The sequence below is a fragment of the Danio rerio genome, chromosome 13 (assembly GCF_049306965.1).
Source record: "Danio rerio strain Tuebingen ecotype United States chromosome 13, GRCz12tu, whole genome shotgun sequence".
NCBI lineage: Eukaryota > Metazoa > Chordata > Actinopteri > Cypriniformes > Danionidae > Danio > Danio rerio.
The window spans coordinates 39287707-39313621 of NC_133188.1; the positions used below are offsets into that span (position 1 = coordinate 39287707).

A 25915-nucleotide genomic window follows, 5' to 3' on the forward strand; every position below is an offset into this window, starting at 1 on the left:
ATATGTTACAAGTTCTCCTTTGTCTGTTACACCCATTACAAGGGTTTCAGTCTCTGCTAAGAGCTGATGATCTGAATCAGGTGTGTTCGTTTAAGGAGACATGGAAAATGTGCAGAGCTGTTGGTCCAGCAGGAACGTGGTTGAGAAACACTGCTTTAGCAGGTGCAGAAGTCCAAAATTGTGTGTGATGGTTAGCATCTTTCTCTGCTTTTTGGGTGCTAACACAGATACATGTGAATTTGACGAGCTGAACGCATTCTGTACTGTAGAGGTGACACGGCACTGAAGAGATTGATTGACAATGGTCTACAACCAATCAGGACATGGAACACAATGTGCTAATCAGGACGCTGAACATAATGCACTTTAGAAAAAAAAGCATGTCAATCTGCACACAAAGAAAATCTGTTAAACTGCAAGAACGCAAAAGGTAAACCGCGTTATAGTATTTCCACTGTATTTCATTTTTCTGCTAGATGTATTACAATTTGACCAGATTTTCATTCAGTCATTAATTTAATACAATACAATATACAGAAAAAGACTGACACATGCTTGAGTTCAATTGACAGTGAAACCCTCTGACAAATAAATCACCTAATGAATAGTATTGTATGTTGCTATTTTGTTTACATTGGAGAAGGTTTTTCCAATGTTTGTTTTTTCAGTTAAAACAACTAATAATAGTGAAAAAGCTGAAATAGTTGACTTTTTCTTTGATGAAAAGGCTATCAACCGCTGGACTATCGTACTATTATGTTTTCTTAGAGTTTAAGTTAAATACCAAATTATCTGTTCATAGCAAAATATTTCTCTATAACTTTCAAATGCAATAACTTTCATTCAAGAGCTAGAAAATCCCGCCAGAACAATGGCTGTGTGCCACTGATAGTATTGGGGCCCCAGCACCATATGTTTGGGAGACTTGCAAAGTTAAGGGTTCTCACCTTTGCCCTTTGACCCCGGGTTGCTTCTCTGGTGTTTGATGGACAAACGTTTTATCTGGCGAGGAGTTTGGGGAGGGGAGGTGCAGTAGAGAGTCTCCTCTTCCTGGCCGGGCTCGTCCCAAGACTCATCCACCTCAGTGATCTGCTGGTGATCATCTTTGGACGAGTCCTTGAGCCTAAACAAAAAACACAACAACCACACAAAATGATTACGGCAATGAAGCATTTTCCTACACTTCACATCAGAATGGGAAACTTTAAGAAACTGAATGCGCAGCAAGGTCAAGAATGACGTTGTGTCTGCACAGCTAAGAAAAAAATAGATCAAAATTCTTTCAAAGTATCTTGAGAATACTGCTCAGCTCTTATACAGACATTTAAATAAATTAGAGATCACTTTCTCAGGATTTGCAATCAATATATATTTTTTAGCCTATATAGACACTTTGAGAGCATAAAATGAAAATTAGACTAAACAACATTTATCCAGACAGGTTTATATTCATTTTTAGACAACACAAAACCAATGTTTTCACTTCTGAAGAGCTATTTAGCAATATAAGATTAAATAACCCTGATTTTCATTCACAACAAATGAAAGGGGGAAAAAAACATTCTGCAAAAGATTTTTAAAAATTTAGTCTGCAAAAAGGCAGCTCTAAATTACATAATTGTTTAAATATATAATATTCATATAAAATATTATATAATTTTTCTTTTATTTGACGTTTAGAAAAAATGTTAAACCATACAGAACAAAAACAAATTCATCAAATTCAGAGAACCATACTAATATGCCTTCCATCTCCAAATTAAAGTTATAAGCACACTGCTTCGTCAAGTCAACTTTAAATGAAATATAGTAAAACAACTAAAGGTATTTATGCATTCACATTAGTCAAGTGCTATTTTGGGGATTTTGCCAACCAAATTCAAAAGCTTACCCAAATCCACATGCAGAGATGTAAATGCAAAAGTTTGGTATTATTTTAAAGAAAACCCTTTGAATTTTCATAAAACACCATTGAAAGTGATTAAAATAATTGTGTATGTTGTCTGTGTTACAATAAACCCCTCCAAAAAGGGGCGCTTTTTATTATTATTTAAACTCAAATAGGAAAGTGTACCTTTTAGGTTCTGTGTGGTCTCGGTTTCTGTAATTAATTTTGGTGGTTCCTGCACATGTCAGTAATCAGAAAAAGGAAAACAGTCTCTATAATAATCTATGCAAAAGTAATTCTATTCCAACTGATGAGAGAACTGAACCACTTATGGGGGTGTTGGGCCAGTACAACCTTTAAAATTTAAAGAATAATGACATCACAGACCAGGTGCGCAGAGCTTAGGAGGTTTGGTTTTTGTACATTTATACATATTTATAATATACATGTACATTTATTATTTGCATTGTACTAATTCTACAATTATCTCAAATGTGTTCCACAATTTCGTTTTCCCTTTTAGACTAATATAACATTACAAACTTCATCCAACATTACACATGGGACAATGCCGACTGCTTCCATTTTCAAGGTAAACTGTGGTTTAGAAAAGTCAAGGTTTTAAAACCGCCAAAATTTTCTGTTATACCGTTCCTACAGTACATGTTAAAGTTTTGTTTTTTAGGACAACAGTGTCTCCAACAGAAAAGATATCCCAGATGACGTTTAAAATTGTAATGAATTCTGCGTTTTGGAAACTAAGAAAGACAGCAGAAGTCAATAATTCATTTGAATTATTCAGCCTGGCATGTTTACTGCACCAAAATGTTTTGAAAAGTTTCTCAAAATCAAATATATTGTGTTCGTAAAGGAAAAAAGTTTTTGTATTTTAGCCAGACATTTTAAAAGAATATATTTTAGAGCAGTAATCAATTTCGTAAAACAATAAAATTTTTATTCAAGGTTTTCAAACCGTCAGAATCTTATACTGGCCCATGCCTATCCAACCTTAAAAAAGACTTCATTAGCCAGTGGGTGGGAGCATACTAATGTCCATCATGCAGAGACAAACGCTGCATGTAGTTGTATTTAGACACGTGCATGTCTGTGTGCGAGTAGAAGGAAAATGATATTGATACGGGTCTATTGTCAGGCGATGGAGGAAGGGATCACTTTCACAGTGGGGTCAGACTTTGGTTGAGTTAATCTGTGATTCAACTCACAAAGACCACTCAGAGCAAAGGCCGAGTCATCCATCTGCCCCTCACACAAGACATAAATTCGCCCACAATCCCGAGGGAGTCTCCAGCCGGCCCAAACTTCCCCCAGACACCTGCTGCAGGGTATTGTGGAGCTCGTGCCAGAACATTGAGACACAACCCGCCCGACGCCCTGCACCCCACCGCTGCGCCACTTCACATATGGACACCACCTAGAGACCCATTATTTACATTTAGCTGACTCACATCACTTTCTGGACTCTTCCATGTTCGCTGCATAAAATGAGGGGATTTTCTGCAATTATTTTTAGGATTAAAACTGAGATTTAGACCTTGATGTCTGTATAGTAGGAGGTTAATCGATCAGAACATTTCCCTATAGGTTGTTTTCAATCATGTGGTTCTGGTGATGTGCGAAATTCAGATGGAAGTCAGGAAGTAAAAAACTGAATGGGAGACAGAGGAAAGTCCATATTTTTGCTATTTATACCATATTTCAAAGGAGATATAAATAGAAAAGAACCACATATGTCAGGCATGATCTTTATATCATGAAGAGGGCCGAGTTTTCTACTGAACTAAAATATATTTGCCTGTCATCTACGCTATAATTACACCATCACAATGCACCACAGTTTAAACTAACTTTACATTATTTTTTACAGTTCATCAGTTTACTATGCTACAGTATTCAGTTGCAGTATTCAATGCACTTTACATTGTGGTTCAAAAACATGTTTACTATAAATTACTATAGTTTTTCCCCAAGCGGATATGTCACACACATCACAAAACAACTGATAAAAGCATACAAAAGCATGGACGCATAGTCTAAATTATTATTGATGTATTTTTGTAAGGGGGAAAAAAATGCTCCATGATAAAACGGTCTAACTTTTGTCGCAAGGGTTGCATTTCTTTTTTTGTTCTTATCATCAACTAACATTTACCGCTGCTGCGCATCTCCATGTTCAAGTTACGGTTGTTTATTCTGCTGAAATGCAAGAACAGACAAGGATTATTGCTAAACAAGACAGTGATTTCATTGCTGCGATTACATGGCAGGGTACATTATTTATTGTCCTGGATTTTGTAGAAGTGTGGTGGTGTTTGTATCTGTTATCGCGTCAACTTTATGGTACTGAGCTATGATGGGGTTCAATGGGGGGCAATCAGAATAAAGAAGTCCACCGCTTGAGAGCAGTTCAGAAAACACAGACCTGTGAACTTTGGTTTCGACCACAGCTTTTCCCAAGGGTTTGATTATTGCGGTCACCGAATAGTACAATGTTTTCTTACAGGAATATGCATTATATAAGTTACTGGCGAGTTGCTGATGAGCATTAATGTTATATAGCGGGAATCTCATGCGACAGTACGAAACAGTATTGCTGCTTCAGGATATTTCAGACATTAGGACACATTGGAAAACTAAGTGGAGCAAAGCCACACCACATGCAACTTGATCTTCCATTATTAAACGAATTTGATAAGAAGTGCGCAACATTTTCACGCTAGAAAGCATGGTTTATGCAGGAATGTAACTGATATGCTGCAACAGCCTATTTAAATATGAGATCAATGTAGCGGACAGCGTTTGTCACCAGGGCGGCTAGAGCGACCTTGGACGCTCTCACCGATTTTGGTGTGAACGCACAGTTAGGGACTATAAATAGCTAAATTTAGCAGGTTTTTAAGCGTTTTTTTAAGCATGACGGTAAAACATGAACATCGTTATGAATGTTTCTAAACATAGGCTTATTTGTTGTAAAAATTAGTAATAATGACAAAAAAATTATACTAATTTGTGGATCTCCTGACTTAAAAGAGCAGCCATGCTGCCGTTGGGGCTGGTGTATTCTGGAAAATTTTTGCGACCTTGGTTTCAGGTGTAGCCCTTAAATATCTCCGTTTGAAGGGATATCTAGCCCTTCCCCTTAGCCCTACACCTTCAACGTAAAAGGAATTGCAACACCGCTACTCCTTCATGTGAACGCACAAAACGAGGGGTAAGGGGAAGGGCTAAAGGGTAGAATTGGGATTGAACCTTATTACACTACTGTAACTGACATGTAAACTTTCATTTGTTCTCAACTAGTAAATCCACATCGCAAATGCATACATTCATAAGATCTACAGACAAGCACAACTTTCATGATAAAATAAACCATCTAAAATGCTTATTAAAATAGCACACATCGATATGGATTTAAGTTACAAAAAACATAGCTTAATTACAAAGTTTAAAATTAAAATAAGTATATTATATCTCAAACTACTATATTAATAGCTACTCAGTGACCCTAATCCCCTACCCAAACAGCACAAGCAGTGATGAGTTTGTGAGGAACAGTAGTTAAAAAGTAAACCAAACTGCACTGAGATAATGAAAATAAGCATGTACAGCCCTGCATTTATGGACAATTCATGTAAACATTTCAACAATAAACACAGCAATGCCATAATCAACAGCCTGACCACAAAAGCACCAAGAAAGTTCCCATAAACTTTATCTCCATGAGCTAACAGTCCAGAAAACTAGTCAGACATTTTCAGGTTTTCTAGTTTTCAGAGAACATTCAGCCTCAGAAAAGTTGGCTGGGCGAGTGACAGAGAGCTTGTGTCTGAAGGTGCAGCTCTGGGCAGAGTCGAGCTGTGACCAAACCCTTCAGGAATGACAGAGGAAATGGGGAAATCACGCAGGCTCCGGCTGTTTGTTTGGTTGTCATGACGTATCTCTACTGAATGCTGCTTGAGCACCAGAGCGGAAAGGTCTAGAAAACTCTATCGTCCCACTGAAAGGCATACAACCCACATGAACACCCCGTCGGCGCTGAGAGCGACCCTATAATGCACACAAGCTGCTGATTTACGGCTGCATATGGAGCTCCGGTCCACTGAACAGCTTGTCCAAGGTTATCATGACCAAACTATAAAGCAGAGGAATGTTACAGCCTTTGACGAGAGCCATAAACAGAGCTGAGCACATCTGCCTGGCTGCAGTCAAGAGAGGCCAGTGACCTCTGACCTCTGCACTCATTGATGGAGCTTCATTGTGTGCCAGCGGCACGTGGACCAAATGCTCTCAGCATCTAATATCTGGCTGCAGCCGCTAATAGGAATGGCTGAGCTTGTTGAAGCATCAATATTTAATATATTATCAAGAAAACTTAAGCCATTATATGAATTTGAATAAGGGATGTTGTCACCAGGGCCCTAGGCTGCAATTAAAAGTCCTAAAGTAAGGCAAGTTCTAAGTTTTGTAAGAGTTCACAACACTGGTGCCACTAAAATTTTGAAATAAACAATGAACTTCTATTGTGCAGTAGATTCACCACTGAATGCACCAAAAGTGGAGTAAATAGGCCTAATTGTTTGAATTGTGTGCCACAACAGTGTCAATAGTTACTGTTTTCCAGTGTTGGCTAAGTTACTTTTTTAAAATAATAGATTACAAATGACTGATTACTACTGGAAAATTGCAATCTGATTACATTACTAATTACTTCATGTAAAAAGCAATTAAATTACTAATTACTTTGCTTTGAAGTTACTATGAAAACATATAAAATATACCTATAAAAACAGTAAATGAACTGCAGCTCTTTCAGTAATTTAATATTAACTGAGAAACATTACAATGGGTTGATTACAGCAGCTTATTCTCTCATCAACCACTTGTTGCAAACCTGTTTGTCTTTTTTTGACTCGAGGTTTTCAACTGATTGCACCTGGGTAATGCGAAAAAAGACTTGCAAAAGATGCAATATGTGAACGGCCCCATAAGCAACTATGCTTCTCTTCACATTCAGAAGACACTTTCACTCCCTATCCTGCACAAATATTCAGTTTAGCCTGTTTACGCTCTGAGTTAGGCTGTCATGTTTTTGGGCGCCGGTATCCTCCTTGGTGACGAGTATTGTCTTGAATGCTTTCTATTCAAGTGCTTGAACTAGTTTCTGATCGAGTTAAAAGCAGTCGAAAGGTTTAAGACTGGGTGTAAAAACAAAAATATTGCTGTGAAATTCAAAGTAATGACTGTGTTTCCACTCTCAGAAGCAGCCACTCTTGAACGCAACCATTTCAGCTCGCATTCTCCAGCAATTTAAAAGTGCATGCTTATTAGAGAAAACCTGATTCAAAAGCAGTTTTTCTACCAAAATCTATATTTGTAGCCAAGTAATGCCATTACATTGACTTTAGTAACTGTAATCAAATTACACAAATTTAAAATGTTATTCGTTACATTACTGCGTTCTCCAAAAATGTATTTAGAATACAGTAATGTGTTACTGTGGAACGCATTACACCCAACTCTGCTGTTTTCTAACATAAAAAAAAAAAATTATAACAAAAATATTTTTAAAATATCACTATTTTTTGTTACTCATAACTATGTTATGACATCTTGTTCTTCTATCTAGCATTAACTCTTCTAAAGTGTGCATCTGCCAAATGCAATGCATCATGTCAAGTGAAGGGCACCAATCAAAACCCCTTATGGCCAGCAGATTTTATCTGATGTGGATCAATACTAGAGATGCACCAAAATGAAAATTTGATATGCACTTGGCAATAAAACAAAACCTAAAATGCTTTGTAATAATTATTTCTTATAGTATTATCAAATAATATAAAGTAAATTTGTGATACTTTTAAATTGAACTCAATAACTTATATTACACTGATTAAAAAACTGTTCTAAAATACAATAAATTAACAACAGGTAATTAAATTTGACCGTAAAAAACTTTGAACGAGTCAAGAGGCATGTTTTTACCAGCATTGCCATGACAGCACATTAGTGCTATTGCAAACAAAAGGAACAAGTATAATACATAGATATGTTCTCTTGGCATGTTATTTCAGCAGCCCATGCATATACAAGTATACGAATACAGGAGCAGAATATACAGTGTAATATTGAGCTATTTTGAACTTTAACCGCAGCGTTTGTGCAAGCTAGTTCACTCGACTGCTCTTTTTGGCTGGAATAGCAACAAACTGCCCTTGTGTGGCATAAGCCATTGAAATGAATGGGTTTCATAGCGTAGGGCTTTCTGTGTGCAGTGTGAAAGCTGCTTTAGACAACACATAAAATTAAACAAGCGTTTTTCTGTCAAATAGCTGCTGATATATTGTTTATTACTAGAAGAAACTGGCACCTTTTATCATGTGGCAGAGTTTCAAAACAAAATCAGGCAACAATAAAACTTATTTGGAGTTTGAGGAGTGCAAAAGACTATTATCTTTCTTTTTTTCCATTCATTCAGATTTTGTTCTTCGGTATATTACTTCACAGTTTTCAGATTCACCCAGTCAAATAAGCAGTAACGGAGAAATGCATTTTGTATTTTCGAATGGAAAACCAAAAATCTATCATAAATTGTCTGACTTATGCATGACTTATAATGAGAGAAAGTGCATGGAAATGAATAAAATAGGTTTTCAAAAGGATTTTCACAGATGGGCCAAAACCAAAAAGAACACCATGTCACTGACAACAAGGAACAAATACTAAGTCACGCTGCAAACTTATGCAACTTTGACATAAGGCTTTGCAAGCAATCTCTTGCTACTGCTGACATGTGCACATACACATTCACACACCTCCTTTATTAACACTCGAACAACATCCCTGCTGAGCTACTGACTGATTGACTGAGATCCAGCCAGACTGAATGATGGGCTGATTGGTCACCAATGACACAGAGGAAACCCAAAATAGAAACACTCAGACAGACTTCAGCACTATTTGAACATCCTCAATCCAATGCATTATAGATAAAATATTATGGACAGAATTTTGTAAATGTTCTTATGATCACCAAAGGTCCAAATACTTGATTATAAATTGTTTAACACATTTTAAAATGTACTTTATTCCTGTGCAAAGCTGAATTTTCAGCATTATTACGCCAGTCTTCAGTGTTGCATGATTCATCAGAATGCATTTCAATAATACAATAAATATTTCTTCTTATTTATAACAACAGAAACAAAAGGTCCTGTTAAAAAACACCAAACAAAAACGTGTTTTAGAATTATTTGATAAATTGAAAGAATTTCTCAAATATAAAAACTCTTTTGTACTTTGTAAGTGTATTTACTGTACAAATTTAGATCAATTTAACAAATCTTTACTAAATAAAAGTATTTATGCCATTAAAAAAACCTGAAGCATTGGTGCACCTATACTAAATAGCAGTAAATAAACTCCATCCAGTAAGTATGAGTCATCAAATCACTTATTTTAAATAAAGAAATGACCACACAATTTGATCTGATCCTCCAAACAGGTATTGGTTGCAGTTCAAGCACCAATCATGCACCCATATGACCTTTTCGCCACAAGTGCTGAACATAAAATATCCTCAGAAGTTGTTAGTAAACAACTCCACTTTCCAGTGATGATCCCTTGAGTGTTTTTCTCTGAGCACATGATGTTATGTAATTGATATTCAATACTGCCTCATAAACATGAAGGTACAATTTAAGCAAATAAAAAGATTATGGTTTGGGTTTTTGCACACATTTGTGATACTATAAGCATAGCTGAAAAGTGAGGTATGCATGACTAGAAAAAATAAATAAAATATATACGTTGTTCATTTAATTCTGTTAATAATTCCAAAACTCCTTTTTCCATCTTCCGAAAACAAATGAAGATATTTTATGGGAAATCTGACAGCTCTCTGATCCTTTGTGGATAGCAAGATTCCTGACTTGTTCAAAGTCCAGAAAAACATCCTCAAAAAAGTCAATATGCCTTCAGTTGTTCAATCTGAATATCACCAAGCTACAAGAATGCTTTTTCTGCATAATTAAAGAAAAAATAATGATTTCAATTAGTAAAGTTTTCCCTGAATGTTTTTTTATTACTCTCTAAGTTTCAGTCAAAAATCTTTAATCTTCTACTGAAGAAAAAAATTCTAATACATTTTGGTGGCCTAGGGGTAAGTTAATTAACAGAATATTTTTGTTTTTCATCTTCGCTTTAAAGGTGCAGTTAGTAAGTTTGACACCCAGTGGTTGAACTAGGTATTGCATGCCTGGTTCAAAACAAATGCAAGCGCAGGTTGCCAGATTGACGACACCAAGAGGAGCGAGCCTGACTGTTGAGCCGAAAGGCTGACTAAAATCATGTTCAATATAAAAGCAACAGCACTCAATAGAAGGAATATTTCCATATTAAAAGGAGTTTTTGTTCTAACCAACACATTGAATTGATATTAGAAATGGCTTCTAGTTCTTGCGGTTGAAGAACAGAAAACTGACAATGACACACGTACTTTATTCAGAGTTAAATGCTAACAATGTGAGCTGTTTTACATTGTATGCCATATTACATGAGATTTATTGTCATACTACTAAAAGCAACAGCAGATATTTCACCTCACATCTTGAAAATAAAATAAACCGTTTGAAATTGAACTTTAAAGCAAACAACACATCAGCAATTCAGTATCTACATGTAATAATGTTAAAGAGGTTTAATATGTATTAATTAGATCATAAACTTTACCATTTTATTGGAGTGCAGTGAGTGCACTATTCTGTGCTTCGAAATGGCTGTATTTAAATTTCTGTGGTGTTTGTCTGGTGCAAACAGGCAAATTGCTTATTCCTGCAAATCTCATCATGTAGCGTGTTGTTAGGACATGGGGTTACAATGTAACCTGCTCACCTAATGTTTACATCTATAATATTTATATTATTTGCTAATTAATAAGCACCTCAAGTGGAACTCTGAATCTCCGTCTCATTTCGGAGTCTGCTACGTTCCACCGGAGGTCGCCTTTCGGTTGCAGATGCATACATTGAGAGCCTTTCTGACGGAATGAATGAAATACACGGTTTTCCAAAAAGGCAACCCGAAGTGCTGAAATATAATTAGCTAAGCTGGCTTTGGTTGGCTTAAATGACCAATACTAAGACAGACGTTCCGGCACGTAACACCCATTATCAAAGCAGAATATTTGATTTCAGCATTGTTTTTCAGATAAACAAGAATGTTCACTTGGCATGTTTCTCAAATATCTGCAAACACATTAAGGTATTTTTATGCTTTAGAAGAGTCAAAAACTTACAGCACCTTTAACTAAACTGACTGTAGGTGCTTTCTGTTTAATGTGGTGGTTTTGCTGCAGAAAAAAGCTCATTACAGTGCATATTTCATTCATTGTAAACGTCTTTGGATAAAAATGTCTACCCATGTGTTCATGTAAACTGGTTTTCCTGACCAGCCTAACTCAAATTCAACAGAAAGCAATGCACTTAGGCCATGACTAAGCCTATCAAGGTCCAGAAAGACTCGTCCATTCCTGCACATTTTCCTCATCGTGAAAACAGCACTTTGCAGTTTCGGACCTATTGATTTACATCCTCCTATCACAACACACACGTGCACGTCCACTGTAGGAAAACATCTGCAAGAAAACAAAACTTCTTCACATTTCCCATAATTGCATGACTCAAATGAGATAAAAGAGCAGTTAAAAAGTTGGCTTCCTAAATAGGATCTCTATAGGCACGAATTAGACCCGTGATTCATTGCTTTAATTGCAGCCTATACAACGTATACATGGTGTTGGCTGTGGATGAATGGAAGTGGATAATGGCACAAAGTCACATTATGAAAAGTGAGTTCCAGGAATGCTAAAGCTGACTTCCTCTAATTTTAAAACAAGCCACTTCCATTGCTCTATTTCCCATCACTATGCCACAGATTTGTACAATATCATTTCCTGTGTCCACATAATGACAATTTGAGGCCGCAAGGCAGAATGACTTATTATATGTGTGTGTGTGTGTGTGTGGGTGGGTGACATTAAGACATGCGGTGCAGAATGGAGTGAGTGTTGCACGAGGGACCAATGAAAAACCGCCAACCCTGTCTAGCCAATACCTCTGCACCGAAGACTTAAAGCAAGCCGATATTTTAACCTCCACCCCTGGTGCACACCCTCTCCAGACAATTGAAAGCATAATGGAAGGTATTACATGCCAAACTAAAGAGTGGTTTGGGAGTTTAGCTAGACAAGTGAAGTAAATGCTTTAGAACGATGTTCTTGATTGGATAACATTTTATTTGGCTGGCTAATGAAGCTGTTTCGTGCAAAACTTTGTGCTGCAAATGCAATATAAATAAAAATGTTTTTTTTATTTATGTTTTAATGCCATATCAGCAGCTTTGGCTATATTCATGGGAACTAGGGCTGCACAATATTGGAAAAATCTGAAATTGCAATAGGGCTGCACAAAATTGGAAAAAATCTAACATTGCGATATTATTTTATTCTGGGATTATATATTGGAATATTTTTTGTTATGCGATATACATTGCGATATGAATACAATTTCACTAGATGTGTTAAATAACTCTTTGGAAAGAATTTATCATATTGGATTGATTTGGATGATTTTGTATGAGAGTACATATGCATACAATACAAGAAACAATCTATGATCATAGAAAATGTTTAAAAAATAAAAATAAAAAATTACATAAATGATGTTTTATTGTTTTTCGAGGAGTTGAACTACTCTGGTATTCTAATTAAATAATCAAATGTAAAATAATACTGCATAGTATTCATTTTTGATAAACTATTTAATAGAACTTATAGTTAATAATTTAATAGTTAAAAACAGTACAATTTCTTGGGCCTGAATGCTTTTTAAAACCCTTACACAGTCACAGGCCTCAAAAAAAGCTTGCGCAATGTTAAATCTTAATCCAGACTCAACATTGCGTACACTGGTGATGTGATTTTTGCGAATGTTTACACTGCGATATTGATGCTGAAATGATATGTCTTGCAGCCCTATATTGCGATATTTAACTTTTCTGCAAGAAATATTGCAATATGAACCAAGTTTCAGAAGACAATTTTAATAGCCATTTGACGGCTTTCTGGTACAGTATTCAGGTACAGAAATTAAATAATCCAAATGCAAAAGAAATGTTTTTGTACTTTGCTTTATCTCGTTTCTAGTCTAAACATCTAAAAATTATTAGATCAAGAAACAATTTTTAAACCTGTGGGAAGGACTTTAATTAATTAGCTTAATTTCTTATTTAAAGCACAGATCGTCAATTTCATAAATCTCCTTTCTATTTTACAATCCTTTCAAAGCACAGATTCACAATCTGTTCATATTGGAAACATATAATATAACATTTCAAATATGTTAGTGAAAAATATGGCAGATATGCATGAAAAATGTGTGCATGTTTAGTGAATTTTGTGTGTGTGGAAATTAAGCCTTTATAATTGCTCGATTTTACAGTGTTCATGTTGGCATATACATGTTTAACGCCATATTATATCAAATTTTGTGGTGTATAATTATTAAACATCCCATAAAAAATTCAAAATCAACTTGGAAAAAAGTAACCATTTAATCTATAACAATATCTTTTATTGTACTTCAGATAAATGTGTCCAAAAAAGGTCTTCTGGGACAATAAAAAAAAATGTCCTTCAGTATTTGTCATGATAAAACTAATAATCTTTTATATTAACAGGACAAACCAAAAAAAGAAAAAAGAAAAAGTATCTCAAGGGAGTGTTTCAAGGTGTTTTACGTCAAGCTTGAAGCATAATGGTTTGATGGTCCTACCAAAGTCAGATAAGACGTGGGACTGAAAGCAATCTGAAGCAATGCACCATGGACTGTGCAAAGAAATAAATTAATGAGTTCCAGCCATGGGTGCCTCCAGGACGTGAGGTCAACATTCTTTTAGAGCACCACATCCTGGAACCGAGGCATGCCTGCGGTCATAAATGAACAGGGATGGGATTTACAGCACACTATGCAATGACGTAAAATGTCAAAACATATATTCTGCACGTTAAACACACAGGCAGAAGTGCCGCTTGCTTGGTAGCTGCAATACAATCAATACCACTACTGAATAACATACATGGTAAACATTCCAATGTGCTCACAGATACGATACTTTGACCTTAAGCCACCACACAACAAGAGAACAACATTCTTGCACAAAGCAATTTTACCCATAAACGTACTGATTACCTAGGGCTGTGCAAAATGACAATATATAATGCATGGAGAAAATAAAGTCTATCGCTTTATAATATGCTCCATTGGTTATTTTGGGGTGTCACAAAATATATTATGGCAATACTTTTTTTTTATAATTTATATGAGTGCATTGTTACACGCCATTTCGGGGATGCAGAAACAAGATTAACAGCATTGTGAGAAATCTGCAATCAAAAGGTAGAATGTTTTGCAGTCTATTTTGCTATATTTTGTTGTTGTTGGACAGTTAATTGTTAATATTTCTACATTTTAAAAATAAAACATTTTCAAAAAATAATCACAAAATGAGTACATTGATGAGTACATCTGATTATATAATTTTAAATGTAAAGAATTAAACAGTCCTTTACATGTGGTCAATATATATATATATATATATATATATATATATATATATATATATATATATAGCTAATCAAATGGCTTGCCATTAGAGTAAAATGATCACAAAAATATAATTAATTAATTAATTAATTAATAACTCATTAGGTTTGAGTTTTACTTAATGTGATCAGTTTATGCGTCATCATGCTGTTGAGTTGAGATTGCATGATTTTAGCCCCGATTTTAATTTGCCAACAGATGCCTAAAATCACAGGCAAATCGGTGCTGCTCGTGCATCCAAGTAACAATCACACAATGTGAACTATCAAAGACATGATCTGAGAAAATCGCAAATAAGTCTCCTATGTCAGTGAGATTTTTTTTTTGCTCAATATCTGGAGCTGTCAGCTATTTAAATCACTCCGTGTGAAATGTGTTCTGATTGGAAATAACATCAGCGATTACCTTATAGCCAATGAGAGAGCAGCATCCAATAGTGTGGGTATCTGCAGGCCAGCGGGAGTTTGGGGGAAGAGTTAAAAGTGTTCATTTTCTGTTTATTCGGACCCAAGAAATGGAGGAAAATCTAGTGTAAATTTAGCAGGAGCACCCATGTCTTTGACATGCCATCTGAGCAACATCCCAACCAGGTCGATTGCTAATTCCCTTCAAAGTCAGGTGAGCAAAATAAGTACATTTTCTACCCCATTAAAGACTTCTTTCTCAATATGTAGTTAACAACAAAAGATTTACTACGTGACCTTGCATTGTTTCCATGTCATTTCTCACATGTTTGGTTGTGAGAGTTTGTGGACAGATACAAAATTGTCAGCAATTCTTCCCCTTTTTTAAAGCCATGCAGCGTGAAATCCCCTGTCGCTGATCGATCTCGCAGTGTAAACACATCACCGACAGAACACTACCCCAGATAGTCATGCAGTGTGAAAACAGGACACAACTACTTTGAAAATTGTGCAGTCTCTGAACTCGGCATAACTCTTTTCATTAAGTCAATATAACTTTGTTTATAAATTTGAAGTTAAACTAACTCATTTCATTTAGTGATTTTCACTGTTTGGTTTACAGTGTAGAAATTGTACTATATCGTAATATATAGCGCTAGCATTATATGAGATTTGTTTTTGTCATATCACCTACTAGCTCTACATTGACCTAGCTCACAGGACCTGCACGCAGTAAAAAAGCACACAACAAATCTTTCATCTAGCATTCTGAACAAGATATCATAACACTTACCAGTAATGAAAGCAGTTTATCACAGAGAATTGCTAAGAAGGGTGGGGAGAGCAGGAAAAGAGACAAAACACTGCATTCTTGAGAAGCTGTCGCCGAACATTGAGGGCAAACAATCTCTGTGACGTCGCGTGGGGTCATAAGAGACAAAACTATGAAAACACCGCAGCAAAACATTCCACTGAGCTTTATCAGCTAAAAGCCTCGTGCACATGGCAAGAGAGCAAACAACACTTTCTGAACCTGATCTGAAACAGAAGGACGGTGAGGGTGAACAATTATGACAGCAAATAATGCACTGGGAAAAAGGCATGTGGACACAGGCCAACAAGTGATATGGGGGAGAAATACGATGCCAGAACAATCTGTACAGCGCACACTGCTCTCCAAAGGACCCAGTGCTTTTTAAAAACAACACGCACAACTAAATTCGCCGATTACAACACTCTGAAATCAAATGATCCACTTAAAATCCAAGAAACCTACTCCGTTTGGCGCAGATGAACGATTTCTGGGAATAGCAAATCAAACATTTCCCCAAGTCTCTGAGGGAGTGTGTCAATCTGACTCACAGGACTCGTGATGAACTGGTTGGATATTTTATATTTAATCACGACTGTTGTTGCTTCATGTCTGCTATCAGATCAGCGTCTAACTTTATTTTTAGTAGGGGATGTTGTTGTTGTTTTAAGTTATGTGCACTCGAAGGAGGATGCAAACAAACACTGAACAGACAATCTCAACATTTGTAACAACAATTGGATTTAATCGACGATCTGCTCATGCAACAATGCACTGAAATAGCACACAGCACTGAAACTTTAAATTGCATTTGCAGAAAGTGAAAGAGAGAACGCAAGAGAGAGAGAGACGCCGCATATCACTCGCGGGTTAGCAGAGTACAATGATCTTGCACACAGACGCGAGTCACTTTACCTTTCCCACAGGTCGGATTGTTTCCATTAGCGGCGAGTTTTCCCCTCAGAGACGCAAATGTAATCGTGCAAATGCTTGAGTTGAAGTAGGTGTTTTCAATTCCCGTAAAAAAGTTTGCAACTATAATGTGTAATTTCGCCTGGTGTTGCGCTGCAAAGCGAGATCACTTTGTGGCAGGAAGCGAGCCGCAGCGATGCCCGATTATGAATGAATCATTCTGGGGAGTCGGATCTTTTTGGTGAATTGGTTGAGTCGCTAACGTAATGAACTTAAATGTATCGGCTCCGGTGATTCTAAAGTCAACTCATTAGAGAATTTGTTCACACAAATGTGAAAAACTTATGTTAATGTGCTCATTGTTCGGGACATTATACAGAACTTTTTGCAGTAATACACCTCATTTTCTTTTCAATTATGAGGTTTTTGCGTGATTAGTTTGGATTAGTTAACCATACTTTTGATGTTCCAAAAATATTTCATAAGGATTTAGAATAAAGAAATATAAATATATACTTATTTTTAAAATATAAATTTATTACATCACATATTACATATTTATTATTACATCACATATAAAAACTGTAGCTGATTTTCCTCTATTAGGCAAATAACAAACTGGCCAACAAATTCAAGTGTCAGAATTTGAACATTTCAGTAAAAAAAAAAAAAAATTGTAATAATAACTAGAAAAGTAAAGTTCGTAGACAAACTTTATGGTGGCTTGAGAAAGCCTAGTCTGAAAGTTTGAAGTAGTTTCAAAGTTTAAATAATTTAAGTAGTTTTTAAAAAGTTGACAGATGGATAACTACATACAGTTGAAGTCAGAATTATTAGTCCAAATGTTTATTTTTTCCCCAATTTCTTTTTAACGGAGAGAAGATTTTTTTCCAACACATTTCTAAACATAATAGTTTTAATATATCATGTCTAATAACTGATTTATTTTATCTTTTATTGATTTATTAGATTTATTAGTAAATCTTTCATTAGTTCATGCATGACCATTTTAAAACAAAATGACTGAAAGATTCTTACTTATTTAGGCCACTCTTTTTTAGTTTTTTGCTGAAATATTTAAAAAAAAAAACTAAACCGACAATAGTTCCCTTCTGTTTCATAAGCATCTTTTTGTGTCAAGATGCATTTAACAAAGTGAGCCAATGAATGACTAAAAATATTTTCCTTCTGCAACACTTTTAAAAATGCACAATAATAAAGTGTATTTTAACAAAAACTAATTTATTTTAAAAATGAGAGGATTTGATTTTTAGCTAGGTTTTGTTTTAAATTATCTGAAAAATCAGGGATCAAATAAAAATGAATGAATCAAATATGCATAGTATGCCATAAACAGGGTTTCTGCAGGTTTCAAGTCAAGTTTAGGACTTTTTAAGAGCCTTTTCGGACAATTATGAATGAAATTTTAGACTTATACAGAGCTAAACACTAATGATTATTCCTAATGCCTGCCACAAAAAAATGTAATGTAATTATTCCTTAGTGACATATTTTAATGTGTCAAAACAAGAAAAATAGTTGTATACACTATTTTCAACATAATTTTTATTTCTCTTTTTTAAATGACAAATTTAACATTGTTAAAAGTGGATTTATTATGGAGGCAAATACATAAATAATCAAAAATATATATTTGTTAGCTTTTGGTCCAAATTGATTTGAGTATAACTTCTATTCAACCTAATGCATTTCTGTTATAAAACCTTAAGTTTAATCTCTATTAATAATTGTCTACTCACCCTTCTGTAAATAGTTTTTGTATGAATGGAAGATAACGTAAAGGGATCAATCGCTCTTTTATTATCATGACATGAGGAACTGTGTAATTGTTTTTAGTTTGCTTTCCCTGATTTTATTAAGATGGATTGTTGGTGATTGAATGGATGTCAGCCTGATTGAGTAGCTTTACTTGGACAAAGGAAAATTAAGACCTGTTTAAAATTATTTAACACATACAACACAATATTTCAGTAAATGTAAGACTTTTTAAGTCCTAAAATTTTGGTTTTGAAATGTAAGGGCCCGCGGATACCCTGATAAAACTCTACTGAATCTGAATAAGTTCGAATGATTCACGGAAATGACTCGCATTTCCCATCACTAGAGAGCTAAAGCTGTCACGCGCATGCGCACCAGTCGCACCCAATACAGCCTCAATAGGTGCACTATTTAGCAGCATGTCCCGAATCCCGGCTGTGTAAGTTGCGAGATCACACAAACATCTGCGTATACAAAGAGACACAAACACACAAACTCTCGCACACACACTCAAACAAGCACTTGCTGCTTCAGATGCGCTTCCCTCACCTGATTTCATCCGGAGGCTCCATAACCGGGGCCGAATCGACGGAATAGCGCTCCGTTCACCCGTGCATGAATCAGAACATGTCCAGGAAAACACAGGTCGACTTTGCAATGGCTAGTGCGTGGTGTGAGTCCCTGTGCACACTTTCTTCCTCTATCCGTCTGCAGAGTTGAGACTCGCCCGTGTGTGCACTGACGCCATGTTTCCAGCGAGCCGCTGATGATGAGGGAGTGACACACACACACACACACACACACACTGTGCTCTACGGCAGCCGCGCAGGTCAGCAGAGCCGCTGCAAGATACCGAAGCACGAGCACGGCCGCCCCGATCAGACGCGCCCAGGAACTGCAAAGAGAAAGCGGCAAAAACCGCCTTACAAAAGATCCATCTGCCACATCTGACATCTGTGTTTCTAGGGCACAGGGGCGCACAGATGCTTTCTGCACGTCACTTAAAATATAATGCACGCTCATATAGCATGTGTATAGCCTAATTCAGAGCTTTGTTTATTTCTGTACAAAACCTGGAAACTATTTTATTTTATTTTTTTTAAGTTATTCAGGCCCGTAGCAGCCTGGTGTAAGGGGTGGTTCTTTTTTCTCAAAATGTGGACTTCTTTGCAGTTATTCACCTCATTTTCTATTTAATTATGACGTTTAAATACTCCAATATGTGGCATTTTAAGCACTATTTTAGCTGGATTAGCTTGTTGTATCCTCCATTTTTGATTTATTAAAAATATTTCCTAAAGATTTCTTAAAAACAATATAAAAAAAAGAGCTTCATGATTTTCATCTAGCCTCTCTTGAAAATTCATCTATCAACGACAGCTGAATCAGTATAAACAGCAAACGTCAGTCTAAGGCACTTAAAAAATGAGGAAAAAAATATTGAAAAGCCTTTACTGACATGGCTACTTCATAAACCTGCGCCTACATGTTTTGATGACACTTGACTTCATAAGGGTAACCTGATGTAGCCCCAGTTTTAAGGAACAGACATGTCAATAAAGGCTTTTTATTATTTTTTTCCATATTTTTTGAGTGCTTTGGATTGATTTTGATGATTATTCTGATGAATCCCTTAGGGCACCGACACATTATTTAAGCCACCCCTGAAAGCTTTTAGTTTGATTTTGGATTTTTATACACAGCCAGTTAGTATTAAAATTAACTTTAATAGGCTGCTTTTGGTGCTTCTGACCTTTTCATTTATCAATTTTTTTTCTCTCAAGAATAAGGTTCAAGATTTTAAAAAGATAGCCTACTTGTAAAATGTTTTTTTTAACAACAGTCGGTCAGTAATGAAAGTTGACTTCACTTAAGTCATTACGTGTTCTTAAAATCTTCAATGGGTTATTTCCACAAACATTTAGCAGTCGAAATAGGTCAAATGAGAATATAGTGGCAATAATTCTGGACCTTTGTCAGTAGAGGGGTAGTTCTTTCGAACCATCCGAACCACCCCCCCCCCCCCCCCCCCCCGGCTACTGGCATGCTATCTTTATATAATATTTTAGTATAGGGGTTAGTGGTGACAATTGCAACATGGGGCAATTTCAACAAGACTTATTTCTCCATTCAAGAATGAGCTATAGAGTGATGATATTCATACTACATATAAACCCTCCTTCAATCAGACAAAAATCAGCCATATATGACCATTCCTTCAGTATAAAAGTCATTTTTAAGTATAAAAAAGTAAAGTTTTAATGTTCAGAAAATGTCTTATGCTGTCTAATCTGTTTTTAGGAAATATTTTTCATGTGTATAATTCAAATCCCTGTTTTCTTAGCTTCAAATAGATATAAAAAAACGGTAAAAAAAAACTGTCTTTACTAAATATCTAGACTAACCTTTTACTAAACTACTTCTGTGAATTTTAAAATAAATTAATCAAATGATTCATTCTTTGAAATTAAATACATTGAGACTGCACTGTAAAACCCAAAAAGTTAGGGTAACTCAAAAAACTAATCCAAATGAGTACATTTTTAAATCATTCATTAGATTTATAGCGGTTGTGTAAAATTAAAAAAGGAAATTTCATTAGTTCATGCATGACCTTTTTAAAAATGACTGAAAGATGCTATTTTTTTTTTGTTCAAGACCCAGTTTAGTTCTTAAAGAATGTAATTGGCAAAAATAAAATTTATGGTAAAATTGGTAAGTATAACCCAATTCTTTGCAAAATAGAAGCATATAAACGCTAATAAAGAAATAAAGAGAGACACACTGTCAACATACACAGCTCAACAGACTGTAAGGAGGGGCAGCTAATCATATGAATTGTATGAAGGCAAGCCTGAGAGCACAGGCTGATCCTGATGAAAACTGCACGTTTTAGAGGTCAATTCATGACTCCTCATTCAGACTCAAAGAAACAACAGGCTTGTGTTTGAAGCTCACTGAACCTTGATTAGGCACAACCTGCCACGCAGATTCTTTATTTCATATTTAATTCTGAGAATAAAGAAGAAGAAAAGTGAGCTTTTGAACAATTACATATTTTGCTTTGCAGGTCATGAATTATTTTTTTCAGTGCTTTATTATGTTTCTCTTTACGCAGAAGTTTTCTCTTCATAATTATGACCTTATTACTCAGTTGCACTTTTTTAATGGATATATTCCAGCTGAAAATATGCTTGCTTCAAAGAGGTTGCTTCCAGTCGAGCAGGAACTCCCGCTTAGTTATTGCAGCTCATCAAAGATAATTGCAGTCATTTTCTGGAGTTTGAAACTGTTCCAGATATTGTGTTCTGATTTAACCCAATATAGATGAAGTCAGAATTATTCGCCCCCCTTTGACATTTTTTCATGAACTTTTTTTAAATCATGTTTAACAGAACAATGACATTTTCACAGTATGTCTGATAATATTTTCTCTTCTGGAGAAAGCCTTATTTGTTTTATTTCGGCTAGAATAAAAACTGTTTATTTTTTTAAAAACCATTTTAAGGTCAATATTATTAGCCTCTATTTTTGATAGTCTGCTGAACAAACCATCGGTAAACAATGACTTGCCTAAATACCTAAACCTACCTAGTTATCCGTTAAACAGAAACTGGGGAAAAAATAAACAGGGGGGCTATTAATGTTGACTTCAACTGTATCATTCTGTGCTCTGCAGGTGAGGCTTGACAGACCATCTATTAGACACAATCTCTCATTTTCGTATGCACCAGACACATTCTTATTACCACTTCATTTTTTTGAAAACATCTTGCAATTCTTGGTGTGTTCCGCAGGTGAGTGGGCTCGACAAACCACCTGTATGACACGCTCTCTACTCTCCATATTTGGTAGGAAAAAATAAAATATTACAGGAATTGCACCCTTACTAAGTTTTTTTTTGTGTGTAAAAATACTCAAAATGTATAGGTTTATGTTTTCAAAGAATAAAATTTCATTTCCCAAAGTCACACGAGTGGCAATTTCTCATCTGTTACATTTGTAACAGTGAGGTCACTGAGATGCCACATCCAAAAGGAAGCTTTTTCCTCATAAATACTAAAATATAGTGAGCCAACTCCTATCCTGTTGATTAGAATTGTTTTTTTTGGGGTTGTGCAGATTAATTCACAGAATTTCTACAAAGTATGTTACTGTCAACTAGGCATGGGCCGATATAAGATTCTAATGGTATGATAACCTTGGATAAACATATCACGGGTTAACGATACTGTGATTACTGCACTAAAACATCTTTTTTTTTAAATGTCTGGGTAAAAAAACTTAAACTTTTTCCTCCCTTTGGACACAATATCTTATTTTGAGAAACATTTATAATTATTTGGAGCAGTAATTCCCTGGAGATATTTACGGCTGGAGATACTGCTGTCCTAAAAACAAAAAAAATCTATAAAATAAAAGTAAAAAAAAAAATCCTACACATACATTAGGAACTGTAACGACAGGGAGTAGCACCAAGAACAGAAGGTAACACATGCCGATTTATATAAAGTCAGGCAAGCGATGGTCAACACAGGTGCAAACAGATCTATACAGGCAGTCCAGAATCGTAGTCAAACACAGGCGAGAGGTCAGAAGGCAGGCGGATAAACAGGAGAACTAGATAAACAAGGCTAAGATCAAAACACGGGAACCCAAGACCAGGATAACACGTTGTAATATCACTTTAGAGATAAACAAGACTCTGCAACATATGTGTGGAAAAGAGGGGTTTAAATAGTCCAAATAATCATTGTGTGAGTGGCTTCAGCTGTGAGAGTGCAATCAGTGTGGATCTGGAACCGGTTGTTTGTGTGTGGCATGACTGGGTGTTGTAGTCCATAACAAGGCAGATATGTAGTTCAATGAGTGTGAATGTTTGTGTGTGAATGTTTACCAGCGACATCTGGTGGTTGTTCGCTGGTGAACATGACAGGAACGGTATTACAGAAAATTTTGGCGCTTTCAAAACCTTGACTTTTCCAAACCACAGTATAGGCCTACCTTAAAAATGGTTATCGTCCCCATGCCTACTGTAAACTTGCAGACTTTTATGGTCACATCAATAACGCATGTTTATTTTCCTCATTTAAAATATAAAACATGTTTACAGATTGATATTTTTCTGATCCTGTAACTCAGTGGTTAGTTATTTTGGGAAATATAATCTTTCAATATAAAGTCAACATCTACTTTCTGTGTGAATTTATGTTTTGAGATTTTACTGTTATGTCAAATCCACAACGCTGGAATTTCTCAGTAGACTTTTAGGTTTACTAACTTAGACTTGTGGCGTTTATATGATGCAAATCTCAAATTATTTATAATGTTTTTATCCTCACTTGTAAGTTGCTTTGGATAAAATCCTCTGCTAGGTAGGTAATGCTGTCGCCTCACCGCAAGAAGGTCTCTGGTTTGAGTCTTGGCTGGGTCAGTTGGCATTTCTGTGTGGAGTTTGCATTATCTCCCTGCGTTCGCGTGGGTTTCTGGGTCCTCCGGTTTCCCCCACAGTCCAAAGACATGCGGTACAGGTGAATTAGGTATAGGCTAAATTGTCCGTAGTGTATGTGTGTGAATGAGTGTGTATGGAAGTTTCCCAGAGATGGGTTGCAGCTGGAAGGTTGGCAGTTCATTACGCTGTGGTGACCCCAGATTAATAAAAGGACTATTGCTGTTGCGTAGTGTGAACACCACAGAGATTAAAAGACACAAAGTCAAGTCATGTAGTGTGAACGGCACAGCGATCTGCTGTTTAAAATCCTGTAGTGTGAACTAGGCTTTAAGCCGAAAAATAAAATGAATGAAAATCCTCTGCTAAATGAATATACAATTGAAGTCAGAATTATTAGCCCCCCTGTTTATTTTTTCCTCTATTTCTGTTTAACGGAAAGAAGATTTTTTTTCAACACATTTCTAAACATAATTTTTTTTTTTACCTCATGTCTAATTTCTGATTTATTTTATCTTTGCCACGATGACAGTAAATAATATTTTACTAAATATTTTTCAAGACACTTCTATACAGCTTAAAGTAACATTTAAAGGCTTAACTAGGTTAATTATGTTAGGCAGGTTAGGGTAATTAGGCAAGTTATTGTATAATGATGGTTTGTTCTGTAGAATATCGAAAAAATATAACTTAAAGGGGCCAATAATTTTGACCTTAAAAAGGGTTTTTAAAAATTTAAAACTGCTTTTATTCTAGCCAAAATAAATCAAATAAGATTATTATCAGACATACTATGAAAATGTCTTTGCTCTGTTAAACATAATTTGGGAAATATTTAAAAAAAGGAAAAAAATATCAAGGGGCTTATTATTCTGACTTATATTTACCAGTTGATAATTGAGGGATGAATCAATGACACTTTAATTGATATTGATCTAACTGAATGATTAAAAAATTATTTTTATATTATTCATTCATTTTCTTTTCGGCTTACTCCCTTTATTAATCCGGACTCGCCACAGCGGAATTAACCGCCAATTTATCCAGCATATGTTTTGCAGCGGATGCCCTTCCAGCTGCAACCCATCACAGGGAAACATCCATACACACTCATTCAAACACATACACTATACAGACAATTTAGCTTACCCAATTCACTTGTACCACTATTACCACTTATCTTTGGACTGTGGGGGAAACCGGAGCTTCCGGAGGACCACGCGGACACAGGGGAAACATGTAACCTCCACACAGATATGCCAACTGACCCACTGAATAAAGAATAAAGCTAGGATAGTAAAACAATTTACAGTTTTTTTTTTCTTTCCAGAAAAACGTCCCCTAAGTAAACTAACATGCTAACAGAACATTTGAGAAGTGAAGTATCACGGTTACCCACTCTTCAATAATTCAAATACAAAACGAGAAAAACAGCCTTGTGTGGGATGCTTTATTGAGTTTTCCACTAGGCGGCGTCATTTTGCAAGTATTTTTACAGTGCCACTAAACGTTGCAATTCACACGATAGCTGCTTTTACTGACACGTACCTCTGTTCCAGGCTAGAAATGTAATTTCATCACAAAACCCACTAATCTGACCCCTAGAGAGATGTGTTCCCTTTAAAGCCTCTGTATAGTAGTTACAATCCAATCCCTTAACTCAAAGATCCAATTTCTCTGCTTTACGCAAACTGATGATGTGCAGACTGTACCAATTCAGTCCAGCAGTAAACAGACATTTTGCAATTCACCTTAAGCCTAACATCTTACTGCTCAGAGCTTGCAATTCCCAAAACAGAATCCCAGAAATAACACACAATCGCAGAACAGCCTCTATTTTTAGCATCTGCACAGCCTGGCAAAGGAGAGGATGAAAAAGTCAGATTAAAGTCATAGATGGCCTGTTTGATGTTGTTGTGGATTTTTAAGTTTTGATATAAATAAATGATATAGCAACCTTTAAACTGCCCTTTAGACCAGTCTATAGATGACATG

At 35.7% G+C, this 25915-nt stretch overlaps 1 protein-coding gene across 15 annotated transcripts in view; it reads right to left on the reverse strand.

The window, feature by feature from the left end:
• The window catches only part of map3k4 (mitogen-activated protein kinase kinase kinase 4), a 57161-nt gene extending 37911 nt beyond the window's left edge, over positions 1-19250 (reverse strand). For 6 of the 15 annotated variants that reach the window (XR_012388830.1, XR_012388829.1, XM_073920168.1 and 3 more), the window contains exons 1-2: positions 16696-16870; positions 948-1123 (exon numbers count right to left, since the gene is read on the reverse strand). Coding sequence is in view for 4 of the 15 variants with exons in the window: in XM_021480882.2 (XP_021336557.1) it covers positions 948-1123; positions 19021-19043 (199 nt within the window). In the remaining 11 variants the exon portion in view is untranslated. Of the gene's footprint in view, positions 1-947; positions 1124-15762; positions 16871-19020 lie in introns of those variants that run through there. The other 9 variants (XR_012388831.1, XM_073920169.1, XM_073920165.1 and 6 more) reach the window with 3 other exon arrangements.
• Positions 19251-25915: the final 6665 nt, after the last annotated feature.